At 49.1% G+C, this 18283-nt stretch overlaps 6 protein-coding genes across 6 annotated transcripts; 5 read left to right on the plus strand and 1 right to left on the minus strand.

Annotated features, from left to right (window-relative positions):
* Positions 1–3805: 3805 nt before the first annotated feature.
* Positions 3806–4029, plus strand: FPRO_02497 (uncharacterized protein; the record flags this gene model as incomplete). Its single annotated transcript, XM_031227396.1, has 2 exons — positions 3806–3953; positions 4019–4029. 2 exons carry the CDS (start codon positions 3806–3808, stop codon positions 4027–4029), a joined length of 159 nt encoding a protein of 52 aa, XP_031077836.1.
* Positions 4030–6390: 2361 nt separating this feature from the next.
* FPRO_02496 (uncharacterized protein) lies at positions 6391–7099 on the plus strand (the record flags this gene model as incomplete). The annotated part of the gene is made up of 2 exons (XM_031227397.1): positions 6391–6542; positions 6598–7099. The coding sequence occupies 2 exons, from the start codon at positions 6391–6393 to the stop codon at positions 7097–7099; spliced, it is 654 nt and encodes a 217-aa protein (XP_031077837.1).
* Positions 7100–7827: 728 nt separating this feature from the next.
* On the plus strand, positions 7828–8972 carry FPRO_02495 (uncharacterized protein; the record flags this gene model as incomplete). The annotated part of the gene is made up of 4 exons (XM_031227398.1): positions 7828–7892; positions 7947–8041; positions 8112–8824; positions 8892–8972. The coding sequence occupies 4 exons, from the start codon at positions 7828–7830 to the stop codon at positions 8970–8972; spliced, it is 954 nt and encodes a 317-aa protein (XP_031077838.1).
* Positions 8973–9557: 585 nt separating this feature from the next.
* FPRO_02494 (uncharacterized protein) lies at positions 9558–11640 on the plus strand (the record flags this gene model as incomplete). Its single annotated transcript, XM_031227399.1, has 3 exons — positions 9558–9831; positions 10475–10580; positions 10644–11640. 3 exons carry the CDS (start codon positions 9558–9560, stop codon positions 11638–11640), a joined length of 1377 nt encoding a protein of 458 aa, XP_031077839.1.
* Positions 11641–11741: 101 nt separating this feature from the next.
* Positions 11742–12704, minus strand: FPRO_02493 (uncharacterized protein; the record flags this gene model as incomplete). The annotated part of the gene is made up of 1 exon (XM_031227400.1): positions 11742–12704. One exon carries the CDS (start codon positions 12702–12704, stop codon positions 11742–11744), a length of 963 nt encoding a protein of 320 aa, XP_031077840.1.
* Positions 12705–14650: 1946 nt separating this feature from the next.
* Positions 14651–16980, plus strand: FPRO_02492 (uncharacterized protein; the record flags this gene model as incomplete). The annotated part of the gene is made up of 10 exons (XM_031227401.1): positions 14651–14855; positions 14915–15047; positions 15119–15456; positions 15520–15635; positions 15719–15868; positions 15923–16089; positions 16152–16174; positions 16233–16289; positions 16418–16549; positions 16793–16980. The coding sequence occupies 10 exons, from the start codon at positions 14651–14653 to the stop codon at positions 16978–16980; spliced, it is 1509 nt and encodes a 502-aa protein (XP_031077841.1).
* Positions 16981–18283: the final 1303 nt, after the last annotated feature.

The raw sequence follows: 18283 nt of genomic DNA on the forward strand, positions 1-18283 counted from the left end.
CATTGTCGTCATAGTCGAGCCCGGCGCTTCTGAGCATCCAATAGCATTGGGTGTCTTTTCCATTTTGAATCCCTGTGAAGTCCCGGAAGGTCTTCCTGGCTTCCGGCCTCGCTGAAGTGGATGCAGGGCAGTTTGCCGGTACAGCTAGGCACGCCGCGGGAGGTCTCGTGTTACCAGAGGACTACTTTTCTTGGAGCCTGTCGCATGGCGCCCCGCTCAAGGGGAGAAGCCGAGTGGCCACGAGAAAAGAGCCGGACGAGCTGGCCTCAGGGGAAAAAGGGGGCGGCGGACAAGCGACCCGGTGGCCTGGGTTGATCTGATGCATCTCGTCGATTGTACAAATGAGGTAGTCTCGGTAAAGAAGCCTCCCTTGTCGTTAGACTACGCAATGACAGATGGACTAAGACACCCCCGCCTATCCAAGGGGAAGAAAAAAGTGAAGCAGGCGAAAAAGAGAGAAGGATGAGGAGCAAGAAAATCGAGTAGGGTGTGTTTCAGAAAAGCAGTGTGGGCGATGTCAAACCCAGCAGACCGGGTGGCCCGATCCAAACGAATCGCTGAAGGCAGGGAGGGCCAGATACGATGCGATGTCTTGGAATTCGCAATGAAGTACGGAGTATAGTCACATCCATCCATTATCGCGATGGTGCACTTTTAAACCACCGACATGCGGCATCTGCATATGTATGTGTGTGTATTGTATGTATGTATGCAGCCGTATGTATTGGAAGCATCTGCACGACGGTTGAAAACGCTCCGACGTCTCGGGCGTTGGTTGCAGCTGTTTATTGACGCCGCTTTCGGACCAACACCAAGTTTGTCCCATCCTGTGTACATACGTATGTACAACGGCGGGCTTTGTGTGTATGTGTGTGTGTGTGTGTGTGTGTATGTGTGTGTGTTGGGGGGGGATTGGATTGTCGATTGTTCCCTCAATCATGGAAGAAATGAGAGGATCCATCCGTCATCTCGTGTTGATTGCCATGACCCCGCAAGCCTTTCGGCGTCGACCGTACTGTACCGTCAGCTTCGAAAGAGCGAGCGCACGCACCCTCTGGATTCTTGACTTGGGTTCCGGGGATCTCAAGTGCCCTTGTCCCGGTCGGGTTATGGTCGTGGACAGAAGCTGAACCTGTCGCAAGGCAAGGGAGAGGAGAGACTGGGAAAACCTAGGCAAAACAAGGGGGTCTGACCGCTGTTCGCCCCGGTTCTTGATAGAAATTCTCGAAGGTTTCGAAAAGGGGGCCAGGGTATGAATTTAGCGTGGGTTTGCGAACTCGAACGTGCGGGTGGGCAACAAAAAAAAAAAAGAGGAAGTGAGGGTGGATGGATTGGATTGGAGGGGGATACCTCAGGTAGACAAGGTCACCGCGGGATGGGAGGGGGTGATTTTAGTGAGGCTGGAGGAAGAGCCAGTAATTTCAAATTTTCTGTCTCTGTCTCTTTTCTTTTGGGCTCTTTGACTGCCTTTGACTGACAATTGCTTTTTGTTACTGGGTATCCTCCGCTGTGTAAGGATCTAACTACTATACCTGGACTGAATTGTACAGCGAGAGAGGGTGACGGCGGCTCTGGGTCCCGTGATTTGCATATCCATCTCCATGAACGGGGAAGCATCCTTTGATGATCCGGACGAATTGGATCTGGACCGTCCATCCCTTTCGACCGCAAGCAGAAGTTACAGATCCTACGTTAACTCTTGTAGTGGTAGTGAATTAAACTCGAGCAACTCTAGCCGCGACACCACAACATAACACGACACGACATGACAAATTGATGATGATGAGGGGAAAGTATCAGACTATCATGTGATGATACAGAGACTGGTCATAATTACTCTTGTCTCTGGTTGCTGTCGTTGTCGTTGCTGCTGTCCTCTCCACTATCACTCCTTGTTCTATGTGGAATTATCACCAATAACTCACAGACAAGTTACAGGCTGAGTCGAGATTGTGGAACCTCCCTCTTCTAAGGTAGGTAGGCACCCACGCGGGTAAAGCAAATTTCTGGCCGGTTTAGTCATGACTAGACAAAAGCTTAAGCAACAATCAACAAGATTATTACCCAGTAGAGTTTCGTCTACATCCTCCCCTCTACCTATAACAAGAAATAACCCAACAGTGAAACCCAACTCGCTCACTGTAGTTTTGCCATTAGAGCCTGAAAAATAAAGGGAGCCCCTACACTCGGCCCCGCTTCCTCGTTATCCGTCATGGTGATCGCTTGGCACCGTTGCGTTGATGACGTCCGTTCGCTCTGAGATGAGGCCGCATTGACTTTGTTGCGATACGATATGAGGGTTACATACACTCAACTTTGAGTTTTGCTTGTTTTATTAACTATCTGTGGGCTAGAGATTTACATACAGTGCCTAGCGCTCTGTGATGTTCACAGATTGGCCATTCCAACATTGAATCTCATCTCACTGCTGATCTGGTAGTCTAGTCACATACTACACAGGAAAATGGACAAGGGTTGATCCAGATCACTGGGTCATCCTCCTTTTTTGAACATTTCTTAGGGACGGCCTAGGACAAGTCCAGCCCACGCATAATCTCCCGTCTGCAGCCTTGTTCGCTAACCTGACTGACCAGTTACGCCGCATAGTACAAAAGCAAATACCAAACACTAATGAAAATATGTTAATAACATCTTGCCGTTCGTACGGTGTAAAAAACCAGGTTGTTTTGTCGGATGATGTTGAACTCGGTGAACGTAAGTAACCTCACCGACTTAGACCAGCCTAGACCTCGCTCACCAGAACAACTCACTCACAGCATCCATATTACATTACATTACATTACATTACACTTCCACTCTCACCACAAACGAGGCCTGCTTTATTACCCTTACCCTACTGCTACTCCCCAAGTCCGATCCCCTGCTCGCCTCTGGCCCTGTCTGTCTTGCTTTGCTTGTTCCAGGTCCCTTGCTGTCGATCCATTCCTGAGCACCCCATGCTATTTTCTACTGCCTTGGCTTTGACTCAGATGCCTTGCCTTACCTTACCCTGCCCTAGCAGGCCACTGTATGTATGTACTCACTGTACTCCGTACCACCTATTCTTTGCCGCCAGACCAGCAGCCCAAAATCTTTCACCAACAGCGCTTGGATCTCACCGGCTCCCCGCATAAATCAACAAAACCATGACTGAGAGCCGACGTTGCACAGCAGGGGCTCTCCTCTCATAGTTTACGGGCGTGCATGAGCGTGTTCGCTTAAGGAGCCAGGGGGGGGGGCAAACATATCCTCAGTGTTGCGATGCTCACGCTCCTCATGCTGCGGGCGGCGGTGACAGTATTGCATTGTTGCAGTCCCAAGACGAAAACGAGTTCTGCTCCTCCTCTTCCTCAGTTCACCTGCTTGCATGGCTGAGTGATTCGTCACTTCTCGCTTCAATCATGCAGTCTCGCATGCAAAGAGAAAAGAGTCGTCAGGATACGTGACATCCTGGTCGTGAAGCCCATTCATCCTAGGGCTCAGACACGGCACAGTCTCGCAGCCTACTTACATCCTTGACAAGTGAGTGAGCAGCCCGGGCTTCACGGGATGGATGTATGCATGTATCTATCCGTACATATCTCCATCTGCAACTGTACACATACAGTACCTAGGGGAGGAAAGAAAACTCGAGACCTTGATCCTAAATGACAAAAAGACTTAGGTAACTTTACATAAATTTAGAATATCTACGCTAAATTTAGGATATCTTTTACTGGGTTTATTTTGGCACCCTATATGAAGGTCTTGTGTTTTCTTGCTCCCCGAGTAGTACACGGAAAATTGGTGGCTTCTCAGAACTCATATGAGCGCCCTCAAAGTTCGCTTCCCGTCTTATTCTGCTGTTGCCAACATGGTTCTCCTGGGAATCCTGGGCTCAGTAAGACCGGCCTGTTCCGTTCATGACCCTGAGACTTACATGCTTCCTGTTGTGATTGGCAGATCGGGCACAGGTATAGTAGTATTCACCACCCTCTCCTATATGGTTCCTTGGTGACAGATCACTAATACAGACCAGTCAGTGCTTAATGAAATTGGACGGGAATAAAATGTTTCATTTCTCTGATATGCTGAAACATGGTCCCTCACATATCAAGCTTAAAACACCTTATGTTCAACCTGGGTCTCATACAGGCCAAGACCTGATCAACTCGTAACTCGTCTTCTCAAGAGACGACACTGAGACCCGAGCACGGAAATAAAAGCCACCTTATTCCATGTTACACGAGGATTTGGATACGACTTCGCACTGGAAGTATACGTATTTACAAGGATCGTTTACTATTTTCAGCCTTCAAAGGATCTTCCTCCAACGGATCTCACTTCTCGGTATGCATCCAACCAAATCGAGAAACCGGGCCAAGGGATATTCGAGCCCCGTGCCTTCTAATCTGACGTATCTCAAAGTCTCACTTATCGGTGAGGATGGTTCTTGTCTCGCGGTTTCGACTGCAAGGTTGCAGAATAGCAGGGTTGAAACGGAAATGTCAAGGGAACAAATGTCGATAATCCTCCGGATACTGAATTAACAAGGCACGTTCGCTTGGGTACACCATCCGGACGTGTTATCTCGAAACATTGCTGGCAATGTGCTACCTACTGAGTCACATTATGCCCGGGATCTGTTTCTTTCCAAGGCGAAACCTCAAGGGTCTGCATGGCTCGGTTGAGCGTAAGCAGGCTGCCTAGATAGTATCTAGGAATGGAAATCACAGTAGCGTTATATGCTGACCGCAAGTGGGAGTGGTGAGTTGATGTTCATGCCGCCTCGCATGTTTCTATACCCGATTATTCCGGGGAAAGGATTCGTTGGCATGTGTGGTAAGCACAGGTGCAAGTTCTTGTCAGCCCCCAACTTTGATTGTCAATATTGGCTATGGATTCAGCTCCCATCTGATAGAGGAGCATCCGAGTTGGTTGCCTGTTGTGAGAGTACAGCTCCCCTTTGGGTGATGTGACCGTTCGAGCGTCCCGATACCGCGGTTCGGGAAATGCAAGAGGGGGGCAAAGTTGTACTCAAATTGTATATTGATCATGGAGATCTCTTATTGGTGTTGTCGCGGGCCGATTACAGCCAGCCAAGTACCGTATAAGTCTGTAAGGTCATTATAGTCTAACTTGACAACCATATGTTGCCTCTAACAAAGAGCGTGTGGCTTGATTGTGATACGCCTCGTGGTAATAGCCGTTGCTGAAACATGAGCAGTTGATTGGTATAGATAACAAGCGCGATACAAGGCAAACGGTGAGTGACGCGAGGTGATGATGCTGGGGTGACGGGATCTTCAAAGTCAATCGCAAGCTACAGCCAACTCAATAGCCTTATTTCCTCACTCTCAGTCTTATTCTCACACTTGTATCCGTAGTCTCGTCTCGTCTGGCAATATCGAGCTAATACTAATCGACACCAACAAGTCATTAAGAACCCCTGCTTGTGTAACCCGAGGCTCTGTGCAACTAGTAGTTAACTAACCCATGCAAGGCGCCCATGTCGTTTTGAGGCTGAAGGGTTGGCATGTGAGCAGCCTGGTTCGACTATTGATGCAAGTCGCTGGTATTGTACTGTGAGGCAGGGGCATGATATTACTGCAGTGTAAGGTAAAGGCAGATGTCTTTGATGTCGAGTCTATCCAAGTACCTCCCAAGTCTCACAACTTACAGGCTCTGATGCGCGCATGACAGTTCACGTCATGAGTTGACAAAAGCGTCACGGAGCATTTTAAGCGAGCGTGACGAGCAGTGGACTAATGCTGATGTGATGCTACTCAATATTTCCCAGGTTTAATGGTGATACCGTGGTATCATGAACTGGATGGCAGTGTTGTTATCTTGCTCATGATCAGTTCGCTGATACTTACTACAAATGGCCAAGACTGATATCAACCTTGAGAGGCCTGAGAGGTTATGGCTACCATTACCACTTACTCAATCATAGAGGACGGACACTGGATCTGTTAGTGAATTATTGTTCGAAGCATTCAAAATTCCGACGATGATTTTTCAGAACGTTATTATTATGGTCAAGCAGATTCAAGCTATCCGTATAAGTGATTGCCATATAAAGCACAGTAGAAATAGAACCTGAAAAGCATACATTCACACAGTACACCAGAAACTCAGGACCCAGGCATTCGTCATTAGTTGGGCACCATCCTCCGACTCTGACTCCGACGTTACGACATCGCAACTTTTCCTCTCCTTCCAACCAACGAAACCTAACCCCAAACAAACCCCAGGAGAGCCACATTTCTTCAGCTCTCCCTAGCTAGCAGCAACAGCCGAGCATCCCGTTCCGTTTCGCACGCCTTCTATTCTCCGATTTGCTACTCGTACCACGTTGACATCGTCCCCACCATTCAAACGCATCACCCACTTTCCGAGGCTTTCGCAATGGCTGGCAAGAAGGGTGACAACAGCAAGAAGGTAGCGGGCAACGCTCGCAAGGCCGAGGCCGCCGCCCAGAAGCAGGCCGCAAACGACGCCCGTCAAGAAGCTGCCGAGGAGGAGAAGTGGAACAAGGGCGCCAAGAACAACTCCAAGAAGTGAGTGCTGATGTCGCTCGAGGGCGCAGCTCTAGGTTACTGACATCGCTTATAGGGAAGCTCAAGCCGCCAAGGCTGCTGAGGCTGAGAAGAAGAAGGCCGAGAAAGCTGCTCTGGAGGCTGAAGACGACGCCAACACCCCCGGAAAAGCCCCCAAGAAATCCAAGGCTCCAGTTAAGAAGTCGCGCGGTCTTGATCTTGCGCAGCTCGACGGCGACGATAAGCCCTCTGCTATCAGCGCATCCGGTATCGACAATGCCCTCGACGCTCTGGCTCTGACAGGCGGCAAGGACGAAAAGGTCGACCGACATCCCGAACGCCGATTCCCCGCCGCATTAGCCAAGTACGAAGAGCGACGACTCGAGGAGATGAAGAAGGATGGCAGCGGCGTCGGCTTGCGCCTGGATCAGAGAAAGACCAGGATCAGAAAGGAGTTCGAGAAGCACCCCGACAACCCTTTCAACCAGGTCACGGCTTCGTATAACGCTTCGAGGGACGACATGGCCACGATCCGGGCACAGGAGAAGGCCAAGATCGAGCAGCGTCTCGGACACTAAACCTGATCTTTGTTTCTTTCATTGGCATTGCGGGATACCATCATGAGAAGAGGACATGCGTGGCTGAGGATTTAAAAGTTTCATGACGGAGTACTTGCTTGGGAATAGACCACGGCTTGCATCTTATTGAGATGAAGGTGCTGCTACGATTTACGATTATGGGTCTACAGGAAGATACTCAGAAGACAGGGTTTGAATAGACAAATGCTTTGATTTGTTTTTTTCTTCGGCATCGTGATGTCACAATTTAGGTACCTTACCCCACCAGCATGAGATGACCCCGCGGTTAGCCAGCCTCGCCAGCCCATGGCAGAATCTGCATGGCTGTAGGGTAGTGGAAGTGGTATCATGACCTTGGCTCTAAAGCTGTCATGATACGTGCTACAGCGTGCCTATATTTCTTCAGTCTCTTATGAATACAGAGGATTAGATTTCCCCGAGTCAGTGTCTTTCATAATAAGAATGATGGTTCATTTAGCCCGTATGTGGTTCACGACTTGGAGCGCATGAACATTTTGCACCCACCATGTTAGTACCTAGGTAGTCAGTTATGAACCTTCACCGCCTGCCAGATAGCATCCGAGAGCTCTGAAGCTTCGAGATCTAACAACGACAAACAAATGTGACACAATCTCTAAAACCAATTCAGTTCCCTACGCCTAGGTTCCTGATATAATACAACTCCACGATACACAGCATCTCGATACGCGATTACGCCTGTAACATCAATGCCTCCCTTCAATAATATGAGCGCATTGCCATCGCTGCGCAAACAACAGCTCCTCGCAGAATTGTTCGTTCTTTACCAAGAAATACCATAAAGTACTGGGTTAACATGGAAACTCAGCGCTGGACTCAAGCAAGCATGCCCTGAGGGCATATTTGTTAGTCTAACCCCGGGCGATGCTACGCTCTGGTCTGGTGTTCTCTTCGTTCGCAAAGGTAACCAACACTCGTATACTTCTCCGACTCCAGGCCTTGATCTATAATACTGATATTGTGATTCTTATAGGCCCCTATTGCCCTGCTATACTCAGATTTCAAATATCATTCCCCGACTCGTATCCCCAACTCCCACCTCTCGTCGTCTTTTCGACAGACATGTTCCATCCTCTCATCACACCCTTGACAACATACATGTACACAACCGACATCCAAGAAAGTGGCACAGTAAGCGCCTCGGATCAAGAGCGGTTACCGCCAGGAGGCTTCAGCTTGCGCCATGGATTCCCGGATTGGTTCGGACGAGGACGACGGAGTATGGTGGAAGCGAAACAAGCGCCTGTGACGAGTCCTGGTTCGACCAGTAACTCCACAACATCAGCAAATCCATCGTCGGGAACGCCTTCTTACATGCGCACTGGGAAAAAGAGTGTCTCAGCTTATGAAGTTCTACACTACATCCGCAGTGCCTTTGACACAGAAGAAGTTCTCGACTCGGTACCCCTCGCGGCGGCAGGAAATCCAGGGGCTTGGCACGCATGGAGAACGCACCGCAAAACAACGGGGAAGCTGGTGGAAGATACAGCTGCGGAGGAGGAGCAGAAAGAACAAGAACAGAGCGAGCATAGACCAGAGAGCGTGAAGTCGGGATCTACGGCTACCCCAAGACGACCTGGGGAATGGAATTGGGATGGAGTCTGGGAGGATAGAGTCAAGAAGAACGTTTCTGCGAGCTTGTCGGAGCCTGTCCTCTATGGAGAGACCAAGAATTCAGACGACCTGGTAAGTCTTATGCCCTTCATATGGCCACTTATGCAAGAAGCTCTACCTACTAATTCTGTGCCTATAGATCAAGTTTCTTGCAATGGAGGACACCGATATCGACTCTGTGAAGGACAACCTGCGTCGAACACTTGGGCAAGCTACATAAACTTAACTTGCCTTAGAGTCCATCCTTGTTTTAGTCTCTGGTGTTTTCGACTTCAGGTTCTTTAGATGCGGCCTTGCAGTTGTGCCTTAGGTAGCTGCTGCTCAAGGGCAATGCTTTCGATGTCAGGGCAGTTGCTCTGCACCTCTTGTCTTACCTTAGCGTACCTACCATAGCATGATCTTCCGTTCTACTCTATTCGCTCTAATAGCAAGAGCAGGTAACTTTGATACCCCTAAGGTCCCTCCCGAGCTTGCTTTATGCTTCGTTCGTCTCCAGTAGCTGAATCTCAACCGAGAATGTTCATCACAACAACAACGTCTTTCTTCTCAGGGTATGGATAAAGCATGCTACTGCTGCATCTCAAAACTTTGGTCATTATCAACATTCTTGCAATTTTACATTACTTACCGCATCGTATAAGCTCCTTGACCAGCACGGAACCGCCACCATCGTTGACCAGAAACTGTATGAGATTCGCAAAGGCCCAAATAAAAGGCTCACCGATTCTACTTCACTACATAAAGAACCAGAGATACACATTACAGGGAGGGACCAGTCCCACCCGCCACTACAGTATACATCACGATGTCGAACCAAAGTTACGAAGATCTGTCTTACTGGGGCACTTGCGCCTCTGATCCCAGCGTCGTCTGCGAAAAGCCGAGTCCGTTGAGAATTGTGAAAGCTGATGAGAACATGAATAAGCGGCATACGACAAATCAATCTAACCAAGGTAGCTCGAAACACAGGCGGTCAATTCAGGGGGACGGGTCTCTTACAGTCGCCAAGAGGCGCAAGATCAACCCAGGACAAGCAGATGCAGATAAAGAAAACTTAAGATGGCCACATGATGACCCAGGTATGGGAGAACAAGGCAGTCCAGCCTTGCGCCAAGCCAAATGCTAGGTGCAGAATGATGATAGTGCACCCTTACGCTTGGGGATCACGCCCTCACCCCAGCTATCAGTCAGGAAGACGAGACAGATGCGCCCAGAGCCCGGGGGGCAACTGGGACAAGACCACCCATTTTCCTCCCCGATATCAAGTGGATTGCCTGGGGTGTATGATATGCGGTGTCTAGTCAAGGTCCGCCAACCTCTGACCAATATATATGACAGGGCTTTTCTGTCCAATGCAGATTTATCGCTTGCGCCTCATGCAACAAGCCGAGAAGAGGAGTCGCCACTATTCACAAGAAGTCCACCTGTGGCACTGACTGAGTCCTTCAAGACACTACCCCGGCCAAGGCTAGAAAGTTGGTCAACACCAAAGATTACCATCACACCTGAGGCCACCACCATCGAAGAAGGTTGCCATATACTTTGGGTGGCTATCGAGGTCTCAGTCAGACGTTGGCCCGAAAGTGCGATGAAATGTCAACCAGGGGCCCGTTAGGAGCGGCCAGATCTGTTTACAGATCTTGCTGATTTGACACAATATGACCAAGAGAGTACGCATGAAAGCCCCGTTCTGAAACAAACAGGTACTGACGGCATACACAGCAGGGGAGATTTGCGATGATATTGGCCTCGGCGATTTGGACGTCCAAATTCTGCCAACGGAAGAATCTTCGGTTATTCGCATTCTTCAGGAACAACCTTTTCCCATGTAAGTACACCGACGAACGAGATTGACACACTGATTAGGACACTCGCTGATTTACGGGAATAGTCACCGCTTGGGCCCCGGATCAAGCATCTTTCTTCTAGCTCAAGTTCAGGTCCGTGTCTCAAAGGCTATGCGGCGATGCAGACGGAATTGTTCACGGTCAGAATCGGACAACCTGATAAAAGCGCTTAAGGAGGAGTTGGGTGATTCTACCGTGAGCTACATGACCGTGCGGCTGTCGTATCGAAACTCGGCGTTTCCCATTTGTCAAGACATGGGAATTGTGGAGGACGACATGTTCAGCATACAAAGCAAGATTGAGACGGTAGCCACAGCCTCCGTGAAACTCCACAATGCAATGTCGCTTTGGTCTCCCCCTCCGGTTTCAAGATCCAACCCACTATTGCCACTGGTAGAAAGGCACTGGGGAACCACGAGCGCCAGGAAGGTAATGGCACAAATTGCAGCAGCAAAATACGGTCCCAGGGATTCAGAGCAGACATGCTGTTTGCAACAGAAACATTCAGAAAAAACTGGCGATGGCACACATGGAAAGTCCACTTGGAATCATAGCCCTACGCCTCGGATTCCCCTCAGAAAGGCAAGCCTTCAGCGACGCTGCTCCGAGGTCGATCACCATAATAGAGAAACGCCCTCTCAATCTCATCAGAGGTTGAGGCAAGGGTCGTCCAGGTGTGGTAGCTATGCGTCAAGCTACTTGTCAAGGCAGAGTCGTGAAGGTCTGCCAGGGCCGAGAACCTTTAGGGGCGCGGGGGTGAACGATTCGGTCCATACACGACCAAAAGAAGAGCGCAGCCGAGATGGAAGTGATGTTCCTGCTACTCAAGGCCGAAGGACCTTTTCTGGCAAATCTGACAGCAGCACGTTATGGAAGAGGCGGTCACTCGGCGCTGACACCCTCAGGGGCTTGCTACCTTTGATGGCGGGTTTGTCCATAACGACAAGGGAGCAGGAAGTGGAGGAGCCCCGAGTAGCATCGCCAGCGCGTAGCAGAGGCAAAAAGGATGCAAGCAAATGGGGATGGGCGTCATGGTTCTAGACTGACCTAGGTAGCAGACGAAATAGAGAAACTGTACACGTAGTGAGATTCGAATACTTTTTGTTGGATTGTCTACGAAGAAAGCGGTATTGCTACCTTGTCTAAAGTTCGTCTTTCCAGGGGATGGAGATCTGAGCACCCTTTCGCGCAACGGTCAAGGCAGCTGCTCGATTGGCTGCCGCGACAGCTGCTTCAATATTAAATTGGCCATCTTTGGCGGCTACAACGGCCAGGGCGTAAGAACCAACAAAGGTATCACCAGCGGCCGTGGTGTCCACTACGGTTGTCTTAGTCGCTGGAAGCAATGCGCTCTGGCCTTGTTTATTGACGAAATAGACACCACGACCTCCGAGGGTGATGATGACATTGTGGACTCCGCGATCAATGAAGACACGGCCAATGCGGTCCAAGCCTTGAAGGTCATCAAGCTCAGACTCAGCACAATCTGCAAGAATGGCGGCCTCGGTCTCATTAACAACGAGATGGGCCAGCCCATTGTAGGCATCCATAGGCAAGGGCTGAGCCGGTGCTGGGTTGAGAAGTACGGGAACACCATCCTTTTTGGCAGCTTTCAAAGCCTGCATGACAGTATCGAAAGGAATTTCGAGCTGCATGATCAGGAGGTCAGGACGGGGGCCAGGAAGGGCCTCAAACTCAGCAGGCTGAAGAGAGTGATTGGCTTCAGGAGACAAGATAATGCGGTTCTGGCCAGAGGGCTCATCCACAATGATGATAGCTAGGCCAGACTTCTGGTCTTGGCGGATGGCTACAGAATCGACAGCAACGCCAAAAGAGCGAAGGCTGTCAAGCAGGAGGGTGCCATAAGGATCGGCGCCAACAGCACCCACCATAGAGACGACAGCCGAAGGATTGGACAGGTCCGAGTCTCGAGAGAGCTTGCCACAAGCAACAGCTTGGTTAGCGCCCTTACCGCCTGGCGAAGTGTTGAAATGGTTTGAGGTGAGGGTTTCACCAGGAAGGGGATGATGTGGGACATAGGAAACGAGATCCATGTTGAGAGAGCCCAGAATGGTGATGTGTGGAGTGCTAGCGTGAGAAGCCATCGTAGAGGTGGGTTGGAAGAGATTTGCAGAACGGGTTATTGCGGCTGAATCAAGGCTGGTGTTACTTTCGCAATATGATGCTGTCTGTGTGTAGTTGAGGATGTAGTATCAGTACCCCGTAGTTGAATTGTCACGTCAGGGGTTGGTATTAACAGCTGGAAGCCGACGGCCCTCGTGTCTGTAGGTAGCGTCAGAGAGAGGCCGAGCGCAAAAGCAATGGTTGAAACAAGTTCGTTTATTTGCTTTTCTCAGCGTTTACGCGCAAGGATTTGCCGGTGACGCCGCAGACTTTAAGACGGTTTGTTCACAATATTGATTGACACGTTCAGCTTGCGGTGAAGAAGTTGTCAACTTGAGTTGCTGTTGTCGAGACCCAAGTCATGTGGACAAGATGGATCCCACCTGCCCGAGGACGGTTAGAGAGCTGAGGGGCATGCGCAAGTGGAAGGTGAAAGTCAGCACGTTTTGGTGTGGGGTTGTTTCCATTTTGTCCTGCCTTCTTGTCCCTCATACAGCCTTCGTTGATACGTAAAATGGGGCAGCGATGATGGAAAGTGTTTTAAATTGAGAAGGAACTGCTTCCTCCAATCACGTCCCCAGGAGCGTATTCTATTTCGAGCATCATCAGAAGAGACAATTCCGCAACTCATGGAGCATCATGAGCTGTACATGTACCCATATTTACTGAGTGTCTAAAGGCACTATTGAACCTAGGCCTGATTACAGGTGCATATGCAACAGACCAGACCAAAGACAGTTATGACAAGACAAGTGCCGGCTCCTCACTTTAGCGTCGGTATTGAACCACATTGTCTCGCCCATCCTCTATTTCTGAGCCGCCGGTCCGTAGCTAAATCAGCACATGAATCAGTTCGTCAACGACCTTGTTTAGGGGAGGAAAGAAAACTCAGGACCTCGACCCTAAATGACAGAAAGACTTAGGTAAGTTAGCATAAATTGTGCCTAAATTTAGTATAAACTTAGGATACCTTTTGCTAAGTATTTTGTCACCTTACGTCAAGTTTCGGTGTTTTCTTGCTCCCTGAGGGCGTGTACAGCTGCAGCAACTACATCCTTAGCTTAGAAGGAAGTTAAGTGCTGGCTTAGGGGGCCCTTTTCGTTCTTTTTGTTTACTAAACTTTACTAAACGAGATGGTGCGCTCAGGTGTTTCCCAGGGGTTGCAGCTCGTGGTGGATGCTCTGACTTTCGCGTAACGAGGCAACGCAGCCAGGATCTGGGCCCGAAGGAACGGAACCGAGGTTCTGTAGAGGGAACAAAAGTAGCCAATTGCATCGTGGGAATTGTCTTGCCGCAGACAAAATGTGACAACAACCGAGACAACAAGACAAACATTCCATTGCATCATATCAACTGACATTGAAGGATCAAGCTGATGCTCCTTAGGCTAAATCACTTATCCACAAACTGCGTCATATTATCGGCTAAAGCCTTTTCTGTATTAACACGACAGCCAAGTCCTTTGGGAACTGGTGGGTAATATGAAGACTACAGCTCTAGCAATTTCTTATCTCTCATGCAATCAGGGTCAATGCATGCACATGGGAAGGTGGGGACGGAAAAGAAGATCAGTCTGTTCATCACCGGTAACCAAAAGCTTCTTGGCCTCTCCTTCATTCCCCCCTGTTCGACCGCCGCTGCCTTGCCCGTTGGTCTTAAGAATGATACATCAGAAAGCCAACAACAGCGTTTGCTGTGGATAGTTCATAGTTGGTTGCTCTGTCCCTGTTGGGAATATGCCTGAGGTCATGTCGTGCGTGATTCAGTGAAGCAACTTGAGGTCATTGCCTGTTCTTTCATTTAGCTCAACATCTGCTTCCTTCCCCGGTTTGTTTGCTACAATTATAACTTCAACTCTCACCAGAAATCCTCATCTCTTTCACTCAGAGTGACTCAAACTCGAACTCACTTTCTCAAAGCTCGAGTCATGATAGAGCACTACCCATCTCAGGCTCTCTCTGGGCTGACCCTTGCCATTGCCACTATTTTGCTTCTTGCATGGGCCCATTGGCGCTCTCAACATACGCTGCCACTACCACCTGGTCCGCCTTCTGAGTTTCTTCTTGGCCATTTCCGTGTTATACCCAAGGAGAATGCGGCAGCAGTATACGCGAAATGGTCGAGAGAATACAGTCAGTTTGGCCTCTGTACATGCAGACGAATATTTTGCCCCTAACATTACCTTCAACAGATTCGGACATCATACATGTCAGATCCCTGGGTCGTTCTACAGTCGTGCTCAATAGCGCCGATGTAGCCAGGGATATCTTGGACAAGAAAGGCGCCAACTTTTGTGACCGACCCCAATTTACGCTGCTGGAAGTGTAAGCCGGTCCCTGCTACTATCTAGAAGAAACCGTGATCCGAATACTTTGCTCATTTGAGTCTTCGATAGCATGGGATGGGGAAAGACCCTGACTTTTCTTCCTTTTGGAGAACGTTGGCAAATGCACAGAAAGTTACTCCAGACCTCGTTCAGCAACACAAATGTACGCCAATGGCACAGCCTGCAGATAACAGAAGCCCGACGAACGATTCGAAATATAATCAAGAAGCCTGAAACTTGGGAAACCTCGTTACGTAGGCTTGCGGTTGCCATCGTTCTGCAAGTCAGCTATGGCACTCAAGTGCTCGAGGACGATGACCCTTACATCCAAATCGCCAACGATGCCATGTATGCCACTGGCAATGGTGGAGTTCCCGCCAATAGTATTGTTGATCTAGTTCCATTCGGTACGAGATATCCACACGATGGACCCGAAATCTTTAGAAAATTGTGCTAAGGAGCCAGTTTAGTTCGCTACCTCCCCGACTGTATTGTCCGCGACTGGTCCTTGCGATTTGCCCGGCAGTGGCGCTGGGCTATTAAAAAGCTTCACGATATCCCATTCGCTGCTGCACAAGCTGAATATGTGAGTTGAAGGGTGGTGGGTGACATGGGAAAACATCTCAAGAATTATCCCCCGTCTTGCCGTGTGACTCACGTCTTTTGCAGCACAGATATGACCATCATAGAAACACATCTCTAGCACACAACCTCCTACGTGAGTATAAGGATAAGGAGTCCCGCGGCCAGGAGCAACAATGGTCCCTTGATGATATCAAAGGGGCGGCAGGGGCAGTTTTTATCGCGGGAGCAGATACGGTGAGTCTATCTCCATAATAGTTGATTTTTGAAAGTTAATAACGTGGCTTTCAGACATGGGCTACATGTGTAATCTTTATTCTCAACATGGTTCTTCACCCGGAAATACAGGACAAGGCACAGCAAGAGCTTGATACGTTGATTGGATTTGATAAACTTCCCGACTTCTCGGACCGGCCCGCTTTGGTTTATATCGAGCATGTTGTCCAGGAGATTTATCGGTACGCCGCATTTTTGGCCAATCACTGACACAAAACATAAACTGACAGGAATCTTCACAAAGCTGGTCGCCACTGGCTCCTCTAGGTGAGTTGTTCATGTTTGGCAATGAAGAAACCTTGCAATGGCTACTAATGCGCGGCAGGGATCCCACACAAGTCGCTCCACGATGATATCTACAAGGGCATGCACATTCCTAAAGGTATATCTGAGGCAAATTTTTGTTGCTGCTTGTCTAATTTAACTGATGATTTACAGGGTAAGACGCTCCCTTACGATGCTGTCATCATAGTGATGTTACAAGGTGGGAGGGTATCTGATAAGCACCAGGACTGTGGTCTATGCCAACGCTTATGCCATGGCTCATGATGAGCGGGTCTACAAAGACCCCCACGATTTCAACCCCGACAGATATGAAGCTGGGGAACCGTTTCCTGTTGGCAATTTTGGATTTGGGCGCCGGTACGTGACAGGCCAACCCCAACTGAGACTCGGGTCACGGCTTTGGAAATCTAGAACGAACTAATCACCACTAGGGTCTGTGTCGGTCGGTTTCTGGCCGACAATAGTGTCTGGATCATGGTAGCAACGATGTTGTCCGTACTCCGGTTTTGTAAAAAGATGTCTTCAGATGGGAAGCTCATTGAGCCCCGAGTCCGTTTTACCAATGGAGGAACCTGGTATGTTGACTCCCCCTGTCTTTAGCTATCCCCACTGCCCCTCGATACTTCTGCACCCTTGCCAAACTGGAAACATGCACACAAGTATTTGATAATGTGGTTGACACATGGCTGACAATGGTATTTGCTGCTAGTCACCCTGAGCACTTTGACTGTGTCATCAAACCGCGAAGTCTCGCAGCTGAGGCACTTGTCAACAGCGACTCGGAATAGCGACCAGATATCCCTCCCAACACCTTGGAAGAGTACTATAACATGTTGGATCAGGTATACCATATCAAGTAAATCATGTTCAGTGTGTCTTGCGATGGCCGGCCGATCCTCACATGCTGTTCGGAAGCAGGACAGGTCCCATGTGCTCATGGATACCAGAAAATAAGTGCAGATACTACATACACTCTTTCACTGCAACATAACTCTGGCAGATACTGGGTTGTGTCTATTGATGACCACCAACAAAGTCGCAAACTTTTGCCATTTCTGGAAGTGCGCTTTACTTTCCCTTGCCCAGCACATTATAGTATGTGATAATGCTGGCTCTCTTCCCCTTGGATGAGCTGTACCCATGGCTTACTTCACCTTTACCTATTCTCTGCATTTAAGATGCTTGAAGCCGGCTGCAGAGGTCACAATGGCTAACGCGATTTCCCCAAGACTGGTAGTCTATTTTAGCCGATCCACAGGACCCTGTTACTCAAGAAGGGTTCCAATTGGCTCTTGATGGAATCTTCGAAGACCCTTGTCGAGGTGGGGCATCTCGGCAGAGTCATTCGCTTGTGTTGTGTTACCTCAGCCCGGCTCGTTGGTAGTCCAGTCAAAGCGCAGGACTATGGAGGCAGTAATGCATCTTTCAGTCAGCTTTGTGGTCACAACTCGTTGTCGACTTAGTGCAGGAAGAGGAACCACTCACTAACGCCCCGTTCCTACACTATTACAGAGGACCATGTCTGTTTATGGTGACAATATGTATAGTGGATGGAGATAACAAGCTAGCCAAGAAAACAAGGCAACAGCGATACGTGAGATCTTTGCTTGGCTGCTCTATAGAATCCTTGCAAGGTCGATTGGCATACCTCTTTTGTAATCTACCCATCATTAGGCAAGAAAGGCAGGACTTCGGCCTAAATGGCGCGTTCTAGGACCAGCCCTGGTAATGAAATTTAGGTGAAGGATGCGAAAGCTGCATCTTCTTTCACATCATGTTGCATCGACGTAACAGGGATCAAACAAACATTCTACATCTCCACTCTATCCCCGCTAGCTGCATAAACATACTGTACGTATTGTGTAGTTACGAGAAGCCGGAGTGGTTGCTGTCAAAAGCCCGCGGGCTTTTATCATATAGAGAGTTGTCCTTGATCCGCATCCATAAGACGCCGACCCGCTCTGTACCCAATTATTGGCATTCCATACGAGTCGCAGGTATATAAGAAAAAAAGCAAGACAGTATCCAGCATTGTAATGTTGTATCTGTCAAGATTCTTGCGAGTGTTTGATGCCCATGTTTCATCACAGC

Source organism: Fusarium proliferatum, assembly GCF_900067095.1.
Source record: "Fusarium proliferatum ET1 genome assembly, contig: FPRO_scaffold002, whole genome shotgun sequence".
NCBI lineage: Eukaryota > Fungi > Ascomycota > Sordariomycetes > Hypocreales > Nectriaceae > Fusarium > Fusarium proliferatum.